The sequence below is a fragment of the Protobothrops mucrosquamatus genome, unplaced genomic scaffold (genome assembly GCF_001527695.2).
Source record: "Protobothrops mucrosquamatus isolate PMUCROS unplaced genomic scaffold, P.Mucros_1.0 scaffold354, whole genome shotgun sequence".
NCBI lineage: Eukaryota > Metazoa > Chordata > Lepidosauria > Squamata > Viperidae > Protobothrops > Protobothrops mucrosquamatus.
Window position 1 is genome coordinate 364,076 of NW_015386689.1, and position 25,877 is coordinate 389,952.

At 47.0% G+C, this 25,877-nt stretch overlaps 1 protein-coding gene across 1 annotated transcript; it reads right to left on the reverse strand.

Moving 5' to 3' along the window:
• Nucleotides 1-15,257: 15,257 nt before the first annotated feature.
• On the reverse strand, nt 15,258-21,814 carry IRX2 (iroquois homeobox 2). Its single transcript, XM_015815605.1, has 5 exons — nt 21,572-21,814; nt 19,457-19,874; nt 18,036-18,797; nt 16,883-16,953; nt 15,258-15,910 (listed from the first exon to the last, which is right to left on the reverse strand). The coding sequence occupies exons 1-4, from the start codon at nt 21,812-21,814 to the stop codon at nt 16,910-16,912; spliced, it is 1,467 nt and encodes a 488-aa protein (XP_015671091.1). The 3' UTR covers nt 15,258-15,910; nt 16,883-16,909.
• Between the last annotated feature and the right edge of the window lie 4,063 nt (nt 21,815-25,877).

Consider the following 25,877-nt stretch of genomic DNA (forward strand, 5'->3'; position numbering starts at 1 on the left):
CATTGAAGTTGTAAATATTTTTACTATACACAATTAGCAGATTAACATCTAGAACCCTTCTCCTGTTTATCTCTGGAGAAGGTTTCTAGAAGCTAATCCATATTACTAAGAAGCTTCCTACAATACCCTCATTAGGTCATTTGGGATTCTTAGCATGTTTAATCATCAGAGCCTCATGGAGGTAGTTAGCTGTTCGGTGTCTATGGAAGAGTTGATGATGGCAGAAACATGGAAGTCAAGCACAACGATTACTGCGAAAGACTGTTTTGTTGGAAAATCACAACATAAGGATGGAAGGGAATTGGAATAAGCCCTGGATGAAATCATCCATCACTAGGGGGTTGAGATATCATCAATATGCTAATGATACTCAGCTTTACCTCTGCACATCTGGTAATCCGAGTGATGCTGTCGCTTCTCTCTCATGGTGCCTAGAGTCTGTAGGGACCTGGATAGGGGACAATGGGCTTTGATGAACCCTGGCAAGACCAAGTAGCTCTGGGTACATGTAACTTCACGATCCAAATCTTTGACATCTGTAGTTCTGGACTGGATTGCACTACCCCGTTCAGACCCAGTTTGCAACTTAGGGGGTTTCCTGGACTCACAAATCCTGCTAGAAGATCGGGTGGCAATCATGACTAGGAAAGCTTTGCACAACTTTGGTTAATGAACCAGCTGTAGCCCTTCCTGGATCAGGACTCCCTGCACTTTGACACTCAAGCCCCAGTCATCTCTCCTTTGGATTACTGCAATGCACATTACATGGTGCTATGCTGGAAATGCATTCGGAAGCTTCAACTGGTACAAACTGAACAGCACGAGCAGTCTTTGGGACCCGTAGAATGACCAAAGTTACACCACTGCTTCAGAAGTTGTACTGGCTGCCGGTTTGCTTACAGGTGCAGTTCAAAGTGCTGGTTATGACCTTTAAAGCCCATCATGGCATAGATCCAGATTACTTGATGAACTGTCTCATCCTGCTAAGACAGGCCCAACCTATTTGTGCCAGCAGAGGTCTGCTGATGATCCTACCAGTCAAGGAAACTCTGACTAACAGAATCCCAAAGAACTTATGTGCTGTAGTGCTGCTCCTCTGGAACATCCTGCCTTCCAGAGTGTGTTTTGCCCCCCACCCTCCTATCCTTCCACAAGGGCCTGAAAACCTGGCTCGGCCGATTGGCCTGGGGACCCAATAGGGGAGTACATCATTGGAGGTGCCAGCTGGACTAACCTGATCCCACCTCCTCCCTGTACTTTCTGATCTGCCTCTGCCCACCTTTAATTTCATATTATTGTACTTCCTTTGTTTATTGTTTATTGTTTTGTTTCTTTGCTCTTGTTATGGTTACATGTGTATATATTTTTTCCATTTTACTATTATAGGCTGCCCAGAGCAGCCCATGGCAAGATGGGTAGCAAATAAATTTAACAAATAAATATTGCTTCAACAATTCCAAATTGTTGATGTAATAAAGCTTTAGTTCTATTTGATCATTAATGGTACTCCATATACAAGAGGAGCTGGATCTGTTTTGAATAGATATATCCTCCTGGACATCAGTCCTGCAACCTCTAATATCATCATCATATGACCAAGAGGACAATTTGTTATTTATAATATTTGCAGTGGAGAAAAAATTGGACCAGTTCTCTTTCTCCATTTGTAGGATAACATCTGAACAGAACTGAGTCCTTCATTCACTGAGAGGGCACCTATGTTTTGTTTTCAAAGATTTAAGAAACAGTTCTACTGTTTACAATTTCACAATATCTGTGAGATCATTTCCATCCATTAATGTTGCTCATAACAATGGGTTTAAACCACTGTAGGATATTATTATTTTTCTGCTATAAGTATATTTCCCCCCCCCACACACACTCATCTTCCAGTCTCCATGATCTGCAGAAGTACAGTAAAGGTGAAAGGGCTGGATGGTCTACTAAAAAAATATATAGCAATTTCACTAGAAAACATTTTAGACCAAACCTTGATGCAATGGTTAATAACTTTTTTTTAAAAAAGAAAGAAAAACATGACCACAATTTTATTTGCTGAATTTTGGTAATAGAAAAGGCTCTATACACTGCAAAAGTGAACTGATTTCAGACATACAGGGGGTAGTGTATTTAAATGCCCTTGAGCGATAAACTTTAATAGATTGTAGGTTGGAATATAGATGTTCCTGTAAAAAAAAAAAGAATGAAAATCTTGAGTTTCTTAAAAGTATTGTGCAAATGGACATGAAGCTGGACAGCAACTGTCTTGCATCCCTCCATCCAGGGGCCTGAAACCTCAAGTGAAACAGCCCCTCCATCAAACCGTATATACACTTTGAATAAAATAGAAAGAATAAAAATACCTTTGCCCAAATGTTTAATTTTGCATTGTTAGATAGCAGAGACAATATCTGTGGGAAATGTAGAATTTCTCCCCTTGTCCTTTCTCTTCTTCCCCTTTAGCATTGTCTGGTTAGGCCAGGGATAGGTAACCTTGGCTCTTTTATGACTTGTGGACTTCAGCTGCCAGAATTCCCGAGCCAGCATGGCTGGCTCAGGAATTCTGGGAGTTGTTGAAGTCCACGAGTCATAAAAGAGCCAAGGTTGCCTACCCCTGGGTTAGGCCCTTAGTCCCCAGGACAGGGATTAGCAATGGGGAAAACACATGTCACAATGATAAGAGTTTTCTGTTGGGTCTGTATAGATGGACAGTACTACTTCAGTAATGAAGAAAGACCACCCCCCTCAGAGTGACATTACATTTATGTCTAGCTTTTAGCATTTTGTATTTCAGAAAGGAGCTTGTGTCTTTGCAGGCTTTTCCTCACAAACAAAACTTTCTGCTTATGGAAAAATAAATGTTGCCAAGCATCCAAATTCCTTGGTCCCTCTCTTTATGTTGGCAGCTGATGTCTGTGCTTTGTCACACCATATCTGAACTCTCGCAATGAGCTCTTATAGGCCTGTTATTGCAGAACATTTATTTGTTGATTGGTTACTTTATTTTTTTTTTAATTTGAATTTATTAGCTACTCAGTTCCAATGGACCCTGAGCGATGTGTTTTTAATTTATCAGATTTATATGGTGCCTAGCTCATGATAGTTAACTCTGGGTGGCATTCAGTTAAGATAATTTAATTGCTGCAAAACACTCACCCACCTGTGGTATCACAGTCTTATCACTCTAATGTTGCCTTGTAATGAACCTGTACAACTAGATTTGCAGGAAAACTCTTTCAAGGCCATCCCTATTAAAAATGGCTTATTTGCTGGGCCTACCTGAAAAGGATTTGTGGTCATGGCACCACATGAATGCCCTTCTTCTGGAACAAGGTTTTCCTTTCAGGTTTTCAAGACAGAGTTGAGACACTTCTCTTTAATCTTTAACATTTAATAACTACAGCGTCATAGTTTTAATACCCCTTTTGTGTTTTTAACAGGTTGTTACTCTTTCTAGGTAACGTTGTTCTTGTGTTTTGGCAATGTTTGCCCAAAGGTGGCATTCAATATAAGGATCAATAATCGTGTGCTGGATTTGGTCTAACAGAGAGATGCATTCCTTGGTCACCCTCCTGGGGAGAAAACAGACCCCAAATGTGTCTTCCAGGAAATCAGTGAGGAGCGGGTCACCTCTGCATATTTGTTCTCCTCCCCCCAGGTGTTGAGTGTTGAGAGCAGACTAAGTTTGCCTTGTTGAGCCTTGTAACCCCCTGACTTCATCTTGTAAACTTCTGTGTCAGCAGAAGAGGAAAGAACTTCAAAAGGGTCAGCACAGCCCTGAGGGAGTTTGTGCAGAGACGCCAGCAAAGAGATCCTAATCGGGCAGGCAAGCAATTGGGGGTTATATTTGTCTCAGAAGCTGGGACAGGCCAAGCCTTCTAAGGCAGAAAGAGGAGCTTGATTCGGCCTCCAAGCCCCTCAGAGAGTATTGGTTTTTGCTGGGCTCCAGGCATCGCTGCAATGCCAAGGGAACAGCCTAGCTCAGCCCCCAAACTCAGGAGGCAGAGGAGAGGGAGGGTGAGAAAATGAAGTACAGGAGTTGTTGGAGATAATGGCTTTCTAACAGGCTTGGGTAGACCTTGGACAGAAGCAAGAGATGTTATCATCCAAGCCCAGCATTCCTCTTTGAAGGGGGGGGGGTGTAAACGGTTTCTCCCACCATTCCCTCCCTGTGCATTTCTTCCTAGCTAATATTAACATTCCAGCCAGGGCTGCTAAACAGAATCTTAATTAGAGCTGATACTCTTGTGCAAGGATTTTTCTTAACTAATGGTTGCTGTCAGGGTATCTTGCTTGTGCTCTTCTTTGGGGGATATTGTATTCTGCTGCAAAGCATGACTGAAATGTAATGTGCATGCCAGGAAGAGAAGTGAAAGGCAGGGAAGGTGGGGGGAAGGGCAGAGGGAGAATGAAGATCAGCAAAGCTGGAGTGGCTTGCCACCTCCAGCTCATGTCAGCATCACCCATCTCTTTCCTGAGAAACCCAAAACGTGCTGTTTACTGAAAGAACACTTTGCTCCCACTCACCTAAAAAAAAAAGAATCCACTAGCAGGGCACTCAATCTGGTTTCCCATCAGCCACGGACACAGCAATCTGTGAGAAGAACTTTTTTCATCTTTTGGACTAGAAGGGAGTTTCTTCCTGGATTATGTTACCAACACAGAATACCCAGATGTTTGCTAGGGAGCAGGCACAGACTAATATTCTTAACGCAGAGCAAAATACATGCTGTTTGGTTCTAATCCAACACAGAGATTTATAACATGAACTGCCTATCTAGATGACAGTGCTGAGGCCAACCTTGGTGATCTGCAAGAAGCGAAACACTGTAGGATGTAGTTATCAGATCTATAAAGTGGTTCAGTTTGATTTCAGAAAATTGCACATGGAAGTATGAATATAGGTCTTGTTTGGATTCTTTAAAGCTGCTATACCTTTTCCTAAGCAGAAAGGTTCCAGGAGAATGATGTGACTGCTTTAAAGAATGTGTAGGTCAGGTCTATAGTCTTTCTCCAAATCATGGAATGCTACACACTGGATAGCTAGATTTTCTGTTACCCCAGAACTAAAAAGGATCCCATGGGGAGATGAAAGCAAACAACTTCTATATTGTTATCAAGAAAACATAACAGCACTTACAGCAAATTGCAATGCTGCTAAACTGTCAAAATGCACATGAGAAATCATGTGCATCACACATCAGGACATAAGTATGGAATGACTACATTGGCATCAATTGCAGCATTGGCATGATGGTTTGTATCATGATGCATGTTTTATCATCTCCCTCCTTGGTCTTCTCATGGATGCTCATGTTTGGATATACCCATATTTTCAATGAGAATTGACTTTGATTCAAGAAAGCTTGCACTTCCATGTAGCAATTTCTGAGGTGTATGTAGCAATTTCTGAGGTGATATAAAGCGGAGGTCCCCAACCCCCAGTCTGTGGACCGGCACCGGGCCGTGGCATGCCAGAAACTGGCCCATGCAAACAAGCAAAGCCCCATCCACGGCATGCAGGCAGTACATGAAACCATGCACCCTCTGGTCCGCAGAAAAAACACCCTCCATGGAACCAGTCCCTGGCGTTCAAAAAGTTGGGGACCTCTGATATAAAAGTGTCCTCATCATTCAAACTGTTTTCTCACTAGTGGCTTATAGTATCTTATGCTATCAACCAACTATTGCAGTGCCGATATAACAGTAACAAAGGCACATTTTATATAGCTAAAGGTGTGACTATAAACCCCTGGGCACTCTTACCTGTTACAGTATGGCATCTTGCTACACTCAGCAAGATTCCTGAATAAATATGCATTGCAGAGCATCTTAGGTTCTCAATGCTATAGATCTCTTCAGTCCTGAAGTCACTAGAGATTAAATTGTTTTAATATCTGGTTTTAATATATGGAGAAAATAACACCAATTATCCTTCCTGCTGGTGCCTCTAGTCCCTGTTGAACTTCTACTCCCATAATCTGTCTATCCAGCAAAGAGGCCTCTGAAGGCTTGGCGTTACAGAATTGGAAGTCTTGTAATGAAGTCCTAGCCTTGGCATTCGGATAGAGGGATATTTTGTGCCAGGCTGTCTACAAAGCTTGTCCATAGGGCAGTGGTGGGATTCAAATATGTGAACAATTGGTTCTCTGTGTGGATGCTACTTCCGGAAGTCCATTCTGGGCCTGGGCAACAAAAAATTAGCTACCGGTTCTGCCGAAGTGATGCGAACAGGTTGAATCCCACCACTGCCATAAGGGTGTCTGCAGAGGAATCCAAAAATCAAGATGGTGGCCTCAGCCATAGGATAAAAGCCCTGGCTTTCAGGGTTTTTTTTAACCCTTCAGTGGACATTCCTGTACAGGTTGTCCTCGACTTACGACCACAATTGAGCCCAAAGTTTCTGTTGCTAAGTGCAACATTTGTTAAGTGAGTTTTGCCCCATGTTACGACCTTCCTTGCCAAGGTTGTTAAGTGAATCGCTGCAGTTGTTAAATTACCAACACGGTTAAGTGAATCTGGCTTCCCCATTGATTGTGCTTGTCAGAAGGGGGATCACATGAACCTGGGATACTGCAACCGTCATAAATATGAACCAGTTGTCAAGTGTCTGAATTTTGATCCCGCGACCACAACGGTCGTAAGTGTGAAACATGGTCATGGTCACTTTTTTTCAGTTCCGTTGTCACTCTGAACGGTCGCTAAATGAACTGTTGTAAGTCAAGGACTACCCGTATTGTCCCCCTTCTTTTTTTTCAGTTCTATATCCACAGCTCCTGTCCTCCCTCCACTTCCTGAAGTTAACAGGACTTCTTTCCCGGCGTCTGGCCTATTAGCTCCTCCCCTTTCCAGCGACCAATAGAACCGTGATTGGCCTAATCACGGTCATCAGCCCGAGCTGCTCTCACGGCCTTCTACCCCTCTTCCGGCTGAGGGGCGAACCTGCCTCTGTGGATCCCGGCTTATTTTTTTTTCTTTTTTTCTTTTCCCGCCGTTTGATGTCCGCGGTGCGAAGAAGGGGGGGGGGGGAGAGAGAGAGGCGAGCGCGGCCACCCTTCACCCCGAGAGGCACAGAAAGCCGAAGCCACTACAAAGGACTCGGCTTCTTGCCCTGGGATCCCATTTCTCGGGAAAGGCTCCAGAACAAACAGCCCTTTGTCTTCCCCACCCGGCCGTCTGCCACCACCCAGATTTTTCAAAACAGGTAGATTAGATTTTGACGGTAAATATCATCCGCGGCTGCAGCCGAGAAAAAGAGAAGAAGGGGGTCGCGTGGGAAAAGGACACAACACCTCTCCCGAACCCCGGGTTTCCCTCCGGTTGTTGGCGTTTCTCTGTCAATCAGATCTCTGCTGTTCAACGCCTGGAACGGGAGGAAAGGCGGAGTGTAAAAACTTCAACGATAGAAAAGCCGGAGGACGAGGTCTCCCGCGGCCGCTGTCCCTTCAGCTCCGCCCGCCCTGCCGCCGTTAGCTCAGCCCAAGAGGGTGGCTGACGTGGGAATACCGGAGTGCGGTTGTGTGTGTGTGTGTGGGGGGGAGAGATAGACATCAGAAGGGCATTCGCGGCCCTTTAATTGGCCCCTTTAAACTTGTTATTACGACGTTCGCCGGCTAAGTATACATTGCTGCCTTTTATTGCCTTGATGTGACAAATTAAAACATACCCCTCTGAAAAGCGGTATTCTTTGGTGGACGGAAGGGATCGGGAAGGAAGGGGTGGGGGAAGAGAATTCGGATAGAGCTGTCAGGCTGAATTAATGTGGAGGGGAGTCGCATTTTGCGCTGCGAACCAAAACGGCTGAGGTTTTGCTGCCATTGCAGTCCCGAACACGTGTGCGTGTGTGTGTGTGTCTGTGTGTGTATGTGTATTTGAGGAATTTCTCCAGCTACACTAGATTTCTGGTCTTGCCCTTTCCAGCTCTTCCACCCCAACGTATTTTACTGCCTTTGATTCAATGTATACAGACGAATTAAAGGCGAGTAGTACCCGCCTTATAGATCAGTATATAAAGGCTTAACTCTTATAAGAGCTGAGTTAATAAAGGCTATTGAACTTAAAGTGGTAACGCAGGGATGCGCCTGGAAGTAGGAAGGTCAGCTGAGGTCACTCCCCCGCTTAGTCCTTATTTAAGTGAAATGCGAGGAACAAAATCAAGATCTAAATACTTGCTGGCCAAGTTTTGCCCCTTTGATGGCCCTACATTAGGAAGTAAGGTTAAGTGCATACCAGGCCATTTTAGTTTGCTCAAAAAACAAACCACGATTTCAGAATAACGTGTTGACACTATGTGATAAAGCCAATCAATTCAGGATAGGTGGTCTAGTTAATCCAAATTGGAGACACCTTCACTGAAGAGTTTAGGATCCAGGTAAGAATTACGAATGTCACTTTGTGAGAGCAATTCCCCTTCCCTCCTCTCTGGTTTCAGGCCTCAGGGTTTTTCTTCAGCAGCACCTATTTTTCTTCAGCAGGCTCACCAGTTACTCACTGAGCTGATGGCCTAAAGAATACAGTCGCAGGGACATACTTTGCTTTATGACTGAAGACGGTCCTCAAGAAAACACGAAGATTCCTTTTAGTTCTCAAATGTCGATCCCGGGACTCTGAATGGGTGATATTGCTATAATTGTGAGAGAACCCACCACAAATGATCATTTCTGCCCTTGCAATGTAACCGCGAATATTACAATTGTGTCTGAGATCCCAATTGATTCTCTCAAATGTATTTGGTCCTGCTTCATTTACCTGAACTTCGAAATTGTATTTCTTGGTGAATTTCCAAAACCCCACTCAGAAAGAACCCCCTGAGAAACCGGGCCCTCCTTGATTCCAGTCCAAAAGCAATTTCTACTTTCAGTCCTGGCTTGGGGAAATTTTCCCAATTCTTCAAAAGTCAGAATAGGGTGGGATGGGATGAGATGGGAGAACAGAACAGAATGACGTTTGTTTGTCTTGAAAAACGACTGGACTATTTCACAAGTGATGTTCAAGGAGGACATTTTTAAGGAAGCCAGGTCCATTGGAGAAAAAGGCTTTCTTTTTATCTCTTCCCATTTTTCCCTAGAGGGGGACCCAAGTACAGAACGCTTTAAATGTCCCAGCCATCGCAACATTACTTGGAAGACTACAGTGACTCCGAGGAAACCTGCCTATAGGATTGGGCTGACTGTCAACATTGGCCCTTCCTTCCTTCCTTCCTTCCTTCCTTCCTTCCTTCCTTCCTTCCTTCCTTCCTTCCTTCCTTCCTTCTTTCCTCCCTCCCTCCCTCCCTCCCTCCCTTGTTTTTCTCCACAGTCGGGTGAGGAATAGGAGCCGTGTCCGAAACTGTCCGGCTGCAGCTAAAGGGGAGGCTATGGATTCCTCGAGGGAATGCATTCGTGTTCCCGCCTTTCCTCCGAGGAATGAGACGGAAGGGTCGCCCTCGCCTCTCTCTTATTTTACTGCGGCCTCCACAGCTTCCTTGGAGCTCTTCCCATCGCAGCAGCGAGTCGCTTAGCTGCAGTCCTTTCCCCCTCTGGAGCAAACTGATTCTGTGAGAAGGGAGAAAGACCGCGACGAAACCTTGCAGCGGAGAGGGGAGAGGGGCGCTCCCCCCAGACCAGGCAGCCAGAACTGCCTGCCCAGAGGAGGCAGGGAAGAGCGCCGAGGACACTGCTGACATCCGAATGAAATCAACTCGGAGTCCATTACACTAGAGGATTAGCTAATTGCCAGATCAGAGAGACGAGGAAGAAAAATAAATAAATATGCCTTTAAGTAACCGAAAGTAATTATAACCCCATTGTTGACGCTAACGATTAATAATTGATCGGCTGTTCTACACAATGAAATGTCAGTTTACGCTCTTTTGAATGCACATATGGTTATTTCTTTGAGGGGAGGGGAGGGGAGGGGAGGGACCTGCCATTCCGGATCCTAAACATTTTATTTGGCAAGGCAGCCGGTAAGAGAACCTCAGCTGGGCGCCCTCGAAGGGAAGCGTGGGCACATTTTATTACATTTCAGATGCTGCTTACTACAACGCAAACTACTTATTTAATTAGAAAATCAAAAGCTCCGAGCTCAGGTTCAGTTCTGACGAGATTACCGTTATCTTTCCTCTCTTAAAGGCCAGGGAGGGAAAAATGCCCCACAGGAAACGACCTTAAGAGTATCCCCCTCGCCCGCCCGCTTGATAATTTAACGCCCGCCATCCCAAAGTGGCGCGGGCGGGCGGGTCCGCACCCCGAGCGGCTCTTTCTGCCAAGGAAGCGCGGGGAACGGTTCGAGGGGCTCAAGTGGAATAAGCAGCTGGCTAAAGGCGTCGCTTTGGAAAACGGCTTCTGGAGCCCACGGCGTCCTGACAGTCCCAGGAGGAGAATCCGGTCCCTTTATGAGCGCCAGGATCGTGTGAACGGAGCGGAAAAGGCAGGCCGACACTTGCACAAAATAGCCATCCACGCGTCCGTGGAAAAAAAAAAAAAAAGAGCCGCGGGGTCGTCATCACAAACGCCCTTCTGCGGAGTTGCCACCGCTTTTCCCTTCTCGAAAGCCGCATTATCTCCCCACACACACTCCAGGGTTGGTGGAAAGGGGGGAGAGAGAGAGAGAGAGAGAGAGAGAGAGAGAGAGAGAGAGAGAGAGAGAGAGAGAGAGAGAGAGAGAGAGAGAGAAGGGGGGACCCGCCACGTGTCTAGTCTTCAAAATTACAAAGGTCTATTGCTGCGATCTTCGGGGTGTCATCTTCACCATCTGTATGAACACAGTTTTAAGCGCATTGGTCAGTGAGTCCTCTCGGAGTCTTTATCAGATGCCACAATACCGAAGCTGTGGCAGTAAACCCAACCGGTTTACTCCCGGGTTAAAACAAAAAACAAAAAAACTCATCAACCTTAACCTTTCCTTCAGGGATAATAAGCAATCAGGGCAACTAAATGAACGTCGGCCTCATTTTCTTCTTGACCTCTGTTACAGTTGTAAGTAACGTTTAAGATAAATTCGCTCGGCGTTTGTCCGGCTTCGGGATTCAGGACGACCGACAAACGGCGGCATCTCCCAAAAGGTGTGCCTGCCTGCTTTATGGACTGCATAAATAATAAAGATTTGACACCCTTGAACACAAGTACACACACCGTGCTGCGGTCCGAGAGGCGAGATCAGAGCCCTGCACTTAAACTAAAGGCGCCCTCTGAAAGAACAGCCACGATCCCGTTGCGCTCTTGCAGGATCCGATTTTGCCGACGGCTGCCGGGTAAACCTCGGCGAACTCGGCTTTTCTCCTAAGCAGGTGCTGCCGTCGATGGGAACGGAATGGCGCCTTTACGTGGGAATCCACCCGGAATCCAATGGAATCCACGTGGAATCCATTGAGTCCAGAGACACAGGAGCAGCGCCGGCGAAGGCGATCGTCTGAACTCTAGGAAAGGACGAGAAGCGCACCGCCTCTGCAGGGTTATTGCAAGCGCGCCGGCGGCTTCCAAAGCCGCCTTAATGGCAAGCAATCTTCGGCTGGAGGGGGGGGGCGCTCAGTTACAAGCAATCCGTGAAGCCTCCTGTTCCCGGCCTTCGTCTGGAGAGTTAAAACCCTCCACCGCGCAGCGTTCCGGTCTTTTTCAAACAAAAGCACCAAAAACAGCAAAGCGGCCACGATCTTAAGCTTGACTGGGGAGGGGAGACAAAAAGGCCCGCGGAGGCGTCTCCTAACTGCCCCAGCTCTTCCCCTCCCCGCTGCAGGCAAGCTCCGTCCTTCAGACGGCTTCTTTCCTATAAAACAAGTTTTCTCTATTATGGGCAACACGCGTTGTTGACCTTTGAAGTCAGGGCAGAAAGAGAGCAGCGAAAATTGGAGGGGACAAGCTTCCCCCCCCCACTCCTTTTGGTACAACTAGCCCAGTTTATCTCTGCCTCAGAGTAGCAGAAGGAGGCAGAGAAGGCAGCTACCGGGCACGGAATCTAGCATTTCGTTAAAACTAGTGGTAGGGGTTCTGCTAACCCAACAGAAGCTGAAGGCAAAGGAAAATTGGAGAAGGCTCTTGGGAAGAGAGTTGAATGGTGAAAGATTTGGGCCACTGTCTGGGCTGCAAAGCAATGAGATAATACAATAATGAAACCGCTCTTTAACGCCATTTAAGAAGGGATTGGATTACCATTTGTCTGAAATGTACTAAGGTTTCCTTCCTGAGCAGGGGGTTGGACTAGAAGACCTCCAAGGTCCCTTCCAACTCCGTTATTCTATTATCTAAATGGCTTCCTCATTGGAGTTTGGGGTTGGGGGGAAGCGAAATCAAAAGAAGCCAAATACGACAATTGCCACGTTGTCCTTTGGCACCGCGTGGTAATGTGATCGCTAGTCTCTGTCTTCTTCGTCCCCAGACTTTTCAAAAGCATACAGTCTGTCTAATTAATAGGGCGGGGGAAGAGATCCCTCGGAAAGTTCTCCGGCGCGTTGAAAGAGAATGAAGTGAGACTTCGGGCGATATAGTAGAGTATTCCTAAATTAAACCTTCATTAAAACGCAGCGGATACACACCAGATTGTGCGGTTCTACTTCAGAAGAACTGCCCGGTAATCTTAGCCATAGTAGATGGGCAGCGGCCTCTGCTCTTCTCAGAAGGCGCTTACACCGTGTAGGAAGTCCGCAAGGAGGGCGAGAGGAGCTTCCATTAGGGACCGCTCCGTGTTGATATTCTCGCTGAGATCCCGAGATTACGCCCGACCGACCAAATGTGACAAGGAAGAAGGAAGCATTTATTCAGTCTCAGGTCTTCCAACTTTTCCTTTCAGAAAAAAAATAAATAAATATCCCAGATCTAAATTCCAGCAAGGGGATGAGCAAATTATGGAGATCCGAGATCATTCATGGGCATATAATCATCAAAGGAAAGTTGTTAGATTTCCTAACCTTTGCCACAAAATGAATTTAAAACCAAAACCAAATGGAATGTGCACATTACCTGTAAAAAACGTAGAGTATAACGAGGGGGGGAAAGGCAAAAAGACAGAAGAGTGGAGGTGAAACTATTAGGTAAGTGATAGACCTTAGGAAAAATGTTTCTTTATAAAGATCCCCAGAAAAAGAGGCAGTTTGGTCTAGTGATTAAGGCCGGGGGGGGGTCAAAAACCAGGAACTGTGAGTTCTAGTCCAAATTTAGGCATATAAATTGGCTGTGACTTTGGGCCAGTCACCCTCTCTCAGCCCAACTCATCTCACATGGTCGATGTGGGGAAAACTGAAGGGGGAAGGAGTATTAGATATGTTCAAGGCTTTGAGTTATTTATAAAAATAATAAAGGTGTGATTAAAAATAAGGCTTTTTTAAAAAAAAAATAAGGAGTCTCAGCATTTCCCCCAATAATCTGACTAGCAGGACTGATTTGTATCCTAGCTGGGGAGAGGGGGTTGCAAAACCTTTTTTCAAGATGTTTTAGCCTGGATTTTAAAAATAAGACACCACCGTGTTGTATTTAAATATGAAATTATTTTAACATCACATGCCATTCCTAATAAGAAATGTGTTTTGCCAGCCACACGAGGGCTGAGTGTTATTAATTTAAACCTCATTGTGATCTGGGCTAGTAGAAATATTACTAAATTTCTGATGGTACCATCTACCACTGAAATGAATTGGAGGGATGCAAACCTAATATAGACTCTTTTATGTTAACTCAGTTGACATAAAAGTTGATTTCCATTCAGCTGAGGTTTTCTGAAGCTTTCGGGGTGAATTTGTCTATGGACTGATGTTGCCTGTTTCCCACAGAGCAGTATAAAATATCATGTAGTCTAAATTATTTCTTAAGTGCAAACAAACGCACTCATACGTTACAAAATAAGAGATGGGGAAAGTCTTTCAATAAATTCATCTGTGTCTGTATAGGGAGCAGTAATATCAGTTGGAATAACTTCTAGAAACAAGGATTAGCCTGAATAATTTAATTGCACATATTTTAACTGCCTTACTAAAATCCAAAGATGTATTTTAAAACATAATTTATTTTGAAATCCAAGTCATTTATGTATGTGGGAACTTCAGGTAAGATGTTAAGAAGATGATTCCATCTCTCTCTCTCTCTCTCTCTCTCTCTCCCCTCCTTGCATTATTTGTCAACTTGTCCCAACAGCAACTTATCCTTTGGTTAAGCTGTTCTAAGCACCAAGGGACTAAACTGCAAATACCTAAAATGTTTCTAACCTTCCTGTAAGCTCCCCTCCTTCCACCAGTCCTCTTTCCATTTCTCTCTCTCTCTCTCTCTCTCTCTCTCTCTCTCTCTCTCTCTCTCTCTCTCTCTCACACACACACACACACACACACACACACACCTCCACATTCTTTATCCAGTTAACATTCCCTTGGCTGAAGTCTGAACTATCTGAGATCACTTTCAAATGCCCTTTCTAACAAGCCCCCGAGCCAGAGGCCACTAATTTTCAGTGAACAAAAAGCCACTGGAGAGAGTCCCGTTTGTCAATATCAACTGTTCCAGCCATTTGCCATCTTCAGACACATCGGCCTATCTGAGCTGGCAGATGTTTAGACAAGATTTTATAAATGGTTCAATATCAGCCGGTAATGAACCCCAACTGACCATTGCAAAGCAGCTAAAAGCATCCAGGATCTCTCCTGCTGGGATCTAATAATGCTCTCATGCCGGAACATTATTAATCATGGAATAAAATAGATGAGCCTCTTGAAAAATAAGTGTATGATTGATTAAAGGGCAGTCTAAGAAGCTATTATTCTTGTTTCGTAACCGTAAGTTATATTCACTCAATTTATCTTTGGAAAAGAAAATAAATGGTTGTTTGTCTCTTTATTGAAATTTTACTATATGGGAATTCTCATTATTTGCTGGGGGAGTGGGAGAAAAGAGACTGTTGAGTTTCTTTTTTTAAAAAAATAAAGCCCAAGATGCATTATAAAAAATAATAAATAAATAAATAAAGCCTTAGGTGCATTATAGAAATGAGTAAAAAGCACTTGAAATGAGGGAGAATATTTTTTACTGGGAGGATTTCCTAGAGTGTTTTTACTTTTTGATTAAAAAAATAAGTGCATTTACCTAAAATGTGGGTTAAAGCAGTATTTTGTATGAAAAATGTTGGTTATTTCTGTGTATCTATATAAATTAATTAATTAAAATTTAGCTAAGTTTTATTTAGTCACATTACTGAATAAATTCAAAAGATAACATATCTGTAACACTTTGCAAATTATCATAAATTACCAAATATGCATATTTATCACCAGTAAAATTGAATAAAAAGGCAGCACCTTGTTGTAGACTAATCTGTTTTATTTACAATTATAGATATAAATTAGTAAAGAATTCTTGTTAAACAACAAGGGATTGTATAACCATCCATGTTTCAAATAAAAACCAGGCATAATTTATTTACAAAAGACTTGGGATTCCATTGCAATACAACTTGCATAAATTACTAGAAGATTTTATATCATTACAAAAATAAATATCAAATATGTTTCATTTTGTAAGTACTTGCAGTTTCTTTAATTAATCCCTACTGTGTGTATCTTTTACAAAGAGTTTGTACAATAAGTCCTATCACACCTACAGAATATAGATATATATGTATATATGTATATACCGTGGTAATGAAGTGATCAAGTCAAGATATCCTGAGAAAAAACAGATTTCCTTTTTTTGTTGTTTTTGTTTTCCTTTTTTAATCACACATACATTAGGGAAACTAGACTATACCAGTAAATGCACATTAATGTCCAACAAAATTCTGGTTCAATAATTAGAGTCTGTAGATCTAAGAGTGCTCTGTGGTCTTCTTTTATACAGTGGCACAAGATGTGATCCGGATTTAGAGTTTTGTTAAGAGTTACAGATAGAGATAGATAGATTAGCTTGGGGAGAGATGATGGCTTGTTGACTTTTCTCAAAGCAATTGTGACACCTACCTGTGGACCAAGGAAAACACCAGATCATCCTCAATCTTTCATTTACACAGAATGTGTTAAAACTGGCAGCAAAGTGAAAAGGCTATTCTCCTTCCTTGCTTGAGAAGGACTGGGGTGGCGGGGATTTGTTGTTTTTAGGGAGTAAAGAATATTTGACTATAGGATTTTTTTTTTTAAATTAACTGCAGCAGTTTCTTGGAAATAGATGGGGAATGAACCTAGGTAATGAATGCAGATACTCTTTGGAACCTGGCCAAGATCTATCTCATTGTCTGCCTCTGCTATTTGAAATGTACATCAGTATTCCAGATAAATTAAGGGCTTATTTTGATGCATAGTTCCTTAAATTTAAGGTCTATGTAGGTACTGTTTATTATACAGCCACCCAGAATCAATTGGAGTCAGGGGGTGCCTAAACTGAAATTTGTAAATAAATAAATTCAAAGAAGTAGGAAGTTCTCCTTCATTCCCTACTGGCAATATAACAACGAAGGCTTCTTGCATCTATTATTTTACATGCTTACTTCAAATAGTGGAAGAGGACAATGAGATCAATTCTGGCTGGGTTGCAAAGCGAGCATGACTCTCTCTTCCCACAGCCCCCCCCCCCCAGCATTCATTTCAGTGAGGTCTTGTGCAATAACTGCCCACTCCCTTATATCTTTAACTTGCAAATAACATTTTAAAAAAGTCTAATTTAAGTACCCATTCAAAAGGGACCATTTTATGGGAAGGTGATGTGCATATAAAACAGCTAAACTGTTTTCTGCAAAGTGAAACACAAAGGGTAAAAATGCGTGGGTCTTGGAGGTTGTTGGTCACCATTCTACTCTTTGGTGACGGAGCAAGAAATGAACATTAAGCCCATTTACAGGGTGGGTGAGGTGTCTTAGGACCTGATGCCAAATGTTCCCCCTAACTAGTGCAACAGAATAAAAGGCAAAAAGAAAAAAGAATATGGGTCTCACTTACTTGCCTGGCTGCTGTGTGATTGCCCTTCTATAGGAATGGTTGTACTCCTACTGTGCACATTTCAGTGGGGTCTGTCAAAATAGAAGCGTCAGTTAGTCACAGGACACAGCTGGCTAACTAGATTATTCACTCTGGGCACAGCCAGCCCCTTCTTGCACAAAAGCTCAGAGCTGAGTGTTTAAAAGGCCTGCCCCTATGGCATCATTTCTCAGCTGATGGAGATTTAAGGGGAGGGGTATAATTGCTCATTGGGAGACCACCTTTCCTAATGATCTCCTGTTTAAAAGCTAAGCACGCTCATAAGAGTTCTTAGGGCGACAGGACACCACCCTTAGATCTGGCCTGATGGTTCAAGCTGCAATCCTGTGCGTTCAAAAGTTTAATAGCCCACCCTGACAAGCTTCTGACTAAATATACTTAGGGAGGAAATCTCATGCACACTTCCCTGCAGAGAATTTACTCACCCACCGACTGTCAAAACTTCTGCTTGTTTCAGAAAGTGATGGTGATGAGCCTTATTGCTGCTAGAACTACGGATCACATTTACTACTATTAACATTTCCTCCATCCAAAATCTGAGATTTAGAAATATTAAATGTACTGTATTTACCAGGCTGGCCTTCTATCTGTGCATCTTTCCATTTCTCAGGTATAAGGATTCGTGACATAACTTTTAAAAAATGGGTTTTTAGCACTGGTTGTAAAGCACTTTTTAAAAACAATTTAGACTCCAAGTTTTGTTTGCTCATTGTTTTTCTTTTTTCGCCAATCTAGTTTCACTAATTTTGGAAAGACGTATTTGCATTTCCTTCCTAACTTATTGATTACTAGAAGGACAATCCTCTTGCCTTCGATTTTTCCTGCAAAAATCTTGATTAGGATCGCAGCCCAGGACAAGGGCTTGGTTAAAACAAAGCGGAGGCTAGGCCATTGGCATCTCAAGGAGCTGATGCTGCGGACATGCCCTTTTGCTTTGCCTTCTTAAGCAATGGAAAGGCTTGACACCCATCCCCACTCTCCCCCCCCCCGGTCAATCGATGGACAGTCTACTCCCCCCCCTCCATTCTTATTGGGTGATCTTGTGGGCTGAATCAGGAAGGCCGCCTGCTTTTCCCACTCGGAAGCAAAAACGAGCAACAAAGAGTTTACCTACCTTTCTTGGGATCCGAACTGGGAGGCTTGTAATGCTGTTCGAGGTGGCCCGCCATGGTTTTCAGCGAGTTTTCCGAGCCCGCCTTCAGAGCCCCGCCGCCGCCAGTTAAGACCGCTTGGTTGAGTCCCTCGTTGGAGGCCACGGCGGCCGAGTTGTACCTCAAGATGCCCTGCCCTTGGAGGGCGTTGAAGTTCCCGTAGTTTGTGTAGTTGCTATAAAAAGGCGACGTGTAATAAATATGCCTCCCCAAGAGCGAAGAAGGCGAGTAGGCAGCGCTGTGCGGGGTGGAAGGCGGCGGGGCCGAGGGCGGGCAGCTCTGGCCCAGGCTGTGGCTGTGGCTGTGGGGATGCGGGTGCGGATGCTTAAGGTCCGAGGTGGCGATTTCCGCCAGCGACCAGAGCTTGGGCTTGCTGGCTTGCGTAGTCTGGGAGGCCCCCGAGGGTGGGATCCGGGCGTCCAGAGCAGCTTTGGCGGCGTTTCTGGCAGAATCCTGGCCGTGCGGGTGGCCCAGGAGCGGGGCCTCTACCCCGGTGAGAGGAGAGGAGGTGACGGGCTTGGGGAGGAGGCCTCTGCCCGCCTCGTCGTCTTCGTCGTCCTCGTCCTCGTCCTCGTCCTCGTCGTCTTCCTCGATCTCCTCGTACTTGTCCTTACACTCCGAGCCCGACTCGCAGAGCGGGTCGCCCGCCCTGCACGGGCCCTTCTCCCCGTCCGATTCGGCCGAGCAGGAATGGTCGGTGAGGGAATCCACCTGCAAGCTGATCCCTGCAGCAAAGAACCAGAGAAACTGTCGAGGCAGGCAGGCAGGCAGGCAGGCAGGCGACAGCATCAGCAGCCCCAAATCCCCGCTTCTCCTGGACCTTCGCGCCTCCGTGCCCGTCTCCCTACCCGGCTCTGCAGGCCTTAAAGCGGGGACGCCCCCCTCTGCAAGGCCCCGGGCCTTTTGCCCAGCTCTCCTTCAAGAGAGCGGCCGCGGCTCTTCTGGCCGGAACTTGGCTGGCAAGAGTCCCGCGGCGGACGGGCCTCCCCCGGGTTTCTTTCTTTGCGCCTCTTAGTTGCAAGGCCGACCTTTCCTGCCGCCTGCAGACACTGTATTCCTAAAGCTCTTAGAAACGCAGCGTTAACAACCCCAGCACTGCTACCATTATTCCTCCCGCTCCTCTATCTAATGCACTAAACGAGGCCCGACCGGTGGGAGAGCGTTAAACTACAGAAACTTCAGCTTAGTGCTGCGCGGATTGGGGTGTGTGTGTGTGGATGGGGGAGCTACACTGGAAGAGCCTAAAGGCCGTGAGAAAGAGGCGGCCGCTGAAGACCTCCCCCTGGCCTCGCTCCGAGGCTGCCTTCTCCGTTCTTTTGAACCCAAAAACGGAACGGTCCCGAAACGGGCTGCCCGCCAACTTCCTCCCCGGTCCGGCTCTCACCTTCGTCCTCCGCCGACGTTTCGTTGCCGTCCCGCCCTTTGTCCGAGCCGGTCTCCTCCTTGCTCCTCATCCCGCCGCTCTCCCCTTCCAAGTCCTCGTCCTCGTCCTCGCTCTTGTTGCGCGGCGCCCAAGTCATCTTGTTCTCCTTCTTGAGCCTCCGGCGGGCGTTGGCGAACCAGGTGGAGACCTGCGTGAGGGTCATCTTGGTGATGATGGCCAGCATGATCTTCTCGCCTTTGGTCGGGTACGGGTTCTTGCGGTGCTCCTGCAGCCAGGCCTTCAGCGTGGCCGTGGCGTCTCGCGTGGCGTTCTTCCGGTAGGCCGGGTCATTTAGCTGATAGGGGTAGGCTGGACTGCCGTAGGGATGGTAGCTGATGGCCCCGCTCATGCCCGTCGTGTGGGCGTCGTAAGGAGAACCCTGCCAGGCGCCAAAGCAAAGGGTTTACTCAGCTATTTCTACAGCTGGTGGTCGGCACGAATATACGATTAATATTACAAAAGCGAACGGAACAGAGAACTATATATAATGATTTATTTTTTTGGAACACTCCTATGCATTTTCCTTTATTTAAAAAAAAAGCCCCGGTGAGATTGGAATCGGATTCCTTTCGCCTCCTGGAAAAACCGCTGAAATGTTCATTTCGTAAGTTTCAATTTATTTAACACATTAGTTTATTTCCCTCTCTAAAGACCTCTTTTCTACTTTTCCCCTCCGTGTCTACAGGAACGGCTAAGATATTTTTCTTTTTGCTCGGCGGGGGGGGGGGCGGGGGGCGGGGAGGGAGAGATAGGAAGAGAGACACAACAAAAAAACCCCACTTAGCAATTCAGTCCGCTAATGCATTGCAAATCCAATTTGCAAACCAGGAGATATGCACCGTTTCGAATTGGTCAAATACGATATAATTAGCATTTTAATTCACCCTTTAAATGTTTAAATTACGCTGATTTAAAGTCTGCATAATACGAGAGTAGGGAGAAGGGAAGGAAATTAGTTGAGCAACTTGATAAGTTTTATAGCCGGTCCAGGAAAGAAAACTACAATACGCTACAAATCTACCTAATGTTCTTAAATAACCCATGGAGAGGGGGGAAAAAAAGAAAAAAAAAGAAAAAACTTGGCAACTTGCGGGTGCTTTTCTTTTGCCACGAGAAAGTCAAACAGAGGAGCATTTGAGATGGGGCTCTCATTATCCTAAATAAAGATCGCCGGGCTGGGAGAAAAGGCGAAGGTTATGGGAGAGAGAAAGAGGGAGGGAGAGAGAGTCCAGCCAAAGACGTTGGATCTGATATCTCGTGTGTAGTGAAAGAAAACCGAACCCTTCGCCCCACTTTCCCAGGACCAATTGGCTCTGCTATCTTTAATCCTTCATCGGTTTGCAATAGCTACAAAATACGCACGAACGCCGACATTAACATACTTTGCAGCAATCGGGAAGTGGTGGACATCTGCCCGAAGCTGCGTGAAAAGAAGAGCGCGAGGACACACGCACATACATACACACACGCGCGCGCGCACACACGCTCCGCTTGGACTCCTTTAAATCAGTGGAACGTCGGCACTGTAAAATTACACAATCAGAAGTAAAAGTGGACAAAGAGAGACAAATAACAGAAGAAGAAGAAACTTAACAGGAAAATAGTGGAAAACATAAAAGAGAAAGGAAAGTGGGAAAGCAGAATCCAGGGAGCCAAAATAAATAAATAATAAAAAAAAAAAATACAGAGGAAAAAGGAGGGGGAAGTTTGTAAAAACCCAGATACAAAGAGGAGAGAAAAGGAAAAGAAACGAAGAAAGGAAAAGTAGAAAAGAAAAGGCAGCGAAAGATGGCACAACCGAAGAACAAAAAAAGAGAAAAGCTTCCAGAAAGAGAAAAGCCAGCGAGGGGAAGACAGCTGCTCCCTCCTTTCCACGGTTCACACACGGTGAGCTCAGCTCGGGGTACATTCACACGATCCCGCAGCCTAGCCCAGATGGGTCTCGGAGATACGAGTGGGGGGAGCGATGAATGAGGAGGAGGAGGAGGAGGAGGAGGAAGATGGAGGCGGCGGCGATGGTGAAGGATGGCGCCGAGGCGGGTCGTTCGCTCGCTCGCTCGCTCGTCAGTTACCCACCATGTAGGAGGGGAATCCCGTGGCCGGGTCGGTGGAGTACTGAAGCGGGCTGCTGAAGCCGGTGGCTGCCGCTTGGGCCGTGAACGCCGCGGATCCGGGATAAGGGCTGAACGCCGAGCCGGAAGACGATCTGGCCAGCTCTTCGCTCCTGGGCGCCGCCAGCGCCGACGCCCCGTAAGCCGGGCAGGAGTAGAGCGCCAGCGAGCCCGGGGGCTGGTAGAGGTAGCCCTGAGGGTAGGACATAGCTGGCCGGCCGACTGTCAGCGGGCGGGCAAAAGGAAGGGAAGCGGGGGGCCTGGACTGAGCCGGGCGGAGTGGAGGACGGCGGGCACTTCAGCGGCTGGGCTGCTGCCGCCGCCTCGGCCGCCGCTGCTGCTGCTGCTGAGCACTCCGGCCGCGGAGGAGCTCACAGCGTCCGCTCCATAGGCAGGAGGAGCCGGAGCCAAAAGGAGAGCCTGGCGCGAGGCGGAGGGAAGCCGCTCGCTCTTTCTGGGCGCGCGCGCGCGCGCTCTTTCTCCTTCTCCTCCTTTCCCACGCAGAAGTCACCCACTGCTGCAGGAGGAGGAGGTGGCGGCGGTGGGCATCTGGGCGAGAAAGGCGCGCGGGAAGCGAGAGAAGAGGGAAGAGGGGGCGTCTCCCCAAACCCCGGCAGGGAAGAGGTCAAAAATAAAGGAGCGCGGGAGGAAAAACCAGCCTCGACCGGGCTGCCCCGGGTAAGCGGTCTCCGCCGGCTCCGCAATTCTTCCCTCCCTCCCTCCCGCGCTCGCAGCCCGCCAGTAAGGCAAGGCGAGCTTTTCCCCCCCAGCGCCTGCGACAAGTCTTGGATTTTGGAGCAGGCATAGGAGCTTGGGAAGGCGAGGAGTTTGTGGGGGAAAGGAGTTTCGGAGGGACATTGGCAAGGCGAGCTGTCCGTCACGCCGACTCATCTGCATATGCGGGAAGACACGCCCCTCGCCCGGCTCCTTCCCAGATGGCACCGAGGAGAGAAGGAAGGACTTGGGCGGGACTCTGGGAAAACAAAAATCAAATCAAATCCCGCCTCCCCCTCGGCGGCGGCGGCGGCGGCTCGGAGAAAATCGCGCGCTGGTGGCTTGAGGCCCAGCGGTGGAGCGCAGCGGCTGCAACTGAAGAAGCTGGCCGGACGCCGAGCCACGAAATGCATTCTTGTCTTCCTCTCTCCACCCCCTCTGTCCCCCCCCTCTCCCGGCGCAGGAGGTTATATAGCGTCACGTAGTTTCAGAGCTGCCCGCGAGGGAGGCAGGAGGCGTAAAGGGAAGGGGAGAAGGCCGGCCTGCCAGCCAGCCCGCCCGCCGCCGCCAAACTAAAGGCATTCCCCCTTGGCACCAGGCTGAGGCTTTGACAATTGGCTTGTGGCTTCGTCCCATTGCAGACCAGCCCCGGACGGAGGCCTCCAACGGACCTCGCCGCCCTAATAAAGGACGAGAGACTTGCGATCGTGGGGGGTGGTGGTGGTGGTGGTGGTGGAGATTCGCTGCAGTGCGAGAGACTTGGCTTGCGAGGAAATGCCTCCCGGACCCAAGAAGTGTTTGGGACGCGTGCGATCCTAAACCCAACAGCAGCTTGAAGCTAAGCTTTTTGCCTCCATCGCGTAAACTGAACGGAGGCTGCGTAAAGCCGAGTCAAATTCCAGGTGTAGAGCGCAACTCCCATTTGGACTAGGCTAGGACACGTGCTTAGGGTAGGGTTCGTGAAATCTAAGCGAGCAGCTGTAGCCGTGTCTCGGTCAAAAAGGCGAGCATTCATCTGAGTTTCCTAGGGCGCGGGCAATGACATTGCAGGAAGCAGTCTCTATTCCAGTGAAAAGAGGCGCGATGTGTGCAATTAATCCATAGACACTTTCCATCGGGGCGGTTTTTTTTTTTTTATTCCTAACCTCAAGTAATTCTTTCCAAAACCTCGCCTCAACCCCTGGTCCTCTTTAGGGTAGCAAAGGAACTCCACCTCCTTCTATTTTATCACTGACCTGGAGGATTTTTTTCATGCTGGAGAAAAAAGAAATCCATGTGGTCGCTAAGAATCGACACCGAATTGATGTTATATATATAATCATCAATGAACTGGGGAAATCGAACTGGAGTGTGTATGTGTGTGTGCGCGCTCGTCTGCAATTAATTTTGGGTGAGGGGACTTGAGGGACTCGGTGTGGCCTTTCTTTCCATTTACCCCGTTTTCCCTGCCGTCCATAGCCCATCCAGACTGACTTTAAAGGAAACGGCTCCTTACTGGAGGGTCGTCCTTACGGCCTGCCGCTTGGCCCTAAAAGCCACTCTGGTCACTTAGCGGAGGCGGCCAGCCTTCGCGGCATCGCCATGAATTACGGGGTATAAAGAAACGGTGTAAAACGACTGGCGTCCCTCAGCCATTCTGCACAGGCACAACGCGGGGCATCTCGACGGGATGTCTTTCCGCCCAGTGACTTAACTCGGGGACTAAGATCTAAAGAACACCACAATATCCTCGCCTGGTCGCTGAAGCTGTTCGGAAGCAACAATTTGCTTTCATCATCCAGCAGATGGCGGGGAGGGTGACCTGAGGTTTCCACGGGAGGGGAAAAAAAAACCCAACAACTTAAAAGTGACAGGTGGATTTACAAATTGTGGCTGAAGCTTCCCTCGAGTCCGATCGATTACCGAAGGGGGCAAAATCGAACCCGCGCACTTGGGGGATCGGAGCTAAGGCGACTTGCTAGCAATCTGCTTTCTAGCTTCCTTCAAACCCAGCGCCTGGCACTTTCTACCTCTTCCCACAAAAGCGGGAAATTTGGTTCCAGATGCGCCACCAATCATTCTTCGCTCCACGCCCTTACGTTTGACTGCTGGAAGATCACCCTCCCTTGTCTTTTGCGATGCAATGATCCAGGCAGTAAGTCCACCCGCTCATAACATTGGTAGCTTGACGTCTATCTGCATTTTAAATAGTAACAGCAAAGAAGCAGTATCAGTGGATGAATTTAGACAAAACATGAAGTGTAGCTCAAGCATAAACTCGCCCCCCCCTTGCCTAGAACAGCGCTTCCCAGCCTCGGTCGCTTGAAGAGGGGCGGACTTCAACTCCCAGAATTCCCCAGCCAGCGAATGCTGGCTGGGGAATTCTGGGAATTGAAGTCCGCCCCTCTTCAAGCGACCGAGGCTGGGAAGCGCTGGCCTAGAACGCCTGGGATTCGAACGCGCTTTGGAATTAAGTCAACCGCTTCCCATTCAGTTACAACCTTTAGGGCCGAAAAGTCGACCGGTTGTCTTTGAAAGACCCCTGCCCCAACCCGTTCCCCCCTCCAGACTCTCCTTATTCTCGACGCCCTTGGCAGGTCGGCGCTGCAAAATAAATTGAGACCACCACCCCCCTCAGCTTTCCCTTTTTTTTCTATACTAAGCAAAAAAAAGGAAGGAGCCTCCCGTTTCTTTTTTTAATTTTCATTTTTGACACTTCGGAGAGGCGGTGTGTATTCCAAATATTGAAATCTCCTCGAATTGCATACGGGAAATGGGCTCTACAACGAGGAATGCCCTTGCCCTCTCCTTCTCTTTTCGAACCACCGAATATGACGATTGGAGTCAAATGCAATTGGGGGAGGGGGGGGGGATGCAACCGTCTCCATCGCTACCCTGGCCAGCATCCCAAAGTCCTTCATCAAGAATGTTTTTTTTTTCCCATTGCTGCTTCTGGTGTGTTGGACTACAATTCCCATCATTCATGTTCCCGCTGGTGCAGGATGGGAATGAAATTACGATGGAACCTGTGCGTGCGTGGGGCCGGGAGATGGTTAGGGAGGGTGGGTCTGGGAGCAGGTTCCAGCGATTCCCGAGAGATTTTCCTGCTAATAATGTGTCTGAAACTGGATTCTTGCAGTCGCCGGGCTCAGAGTAGGAGATGGGATGGAGAACACATCCCAGGTGCAGTAAAGAATTATCAATATATTAAAGGGAATAGTGAAGGGGAAACCCCCCCCCCCAAATATCTAGACAGTTTAAATACCCCGCGTCGTGTTTGTCTTCTTTTCTCCTTAATTTGCTCTTCTTCCAAAGAAATAAGTGTTGCTTTTCTTGCAAAAAAAAAAAAAAAAAAAATGGGGGAAGGATAGTGGTTGAAGGGGGCTGGGGTGGAAAGCGGCTAGTTTTCCAATAAGTACTTAATGAATAGAGCATTACCATTTCAAAAGGCGATCGCTTGCTTTGGGGTTGATTTGCATAATTTTTCTATGGCTTCAAAACAGCAACACTACGTTGTTGCCATGCATTTCCAAACGCAAGCAGAACGCAGGCGGTGTGACAAAGAAGATTCCCCCCCT

Bases quoted from the DNA above. Each gene is read 5' to 3' on its own strand.
- IRX2 (XM_015815605.1), bottom strand. From the start codon at position 21,814: ATGTCCTACCCTCAGGGCTACCTCTACCAGCCCCCGGGCTCGCTGGCG. The intron at 18,798-19,456 runs GTGAGAGCCGGA...TCTTTGCTGCAG, and splicing joins AACGTCGGCGGAGGACGAAG to GGATCAGCTTGCAGGTGGAT. The intron at 16,954-18,035 runs GTAGGTAAACTC...CTATTTTGACAG, and splicing joins CAGTTCGGATCCCAAGAAAG to ACCCCACTGAAATGTGCACA.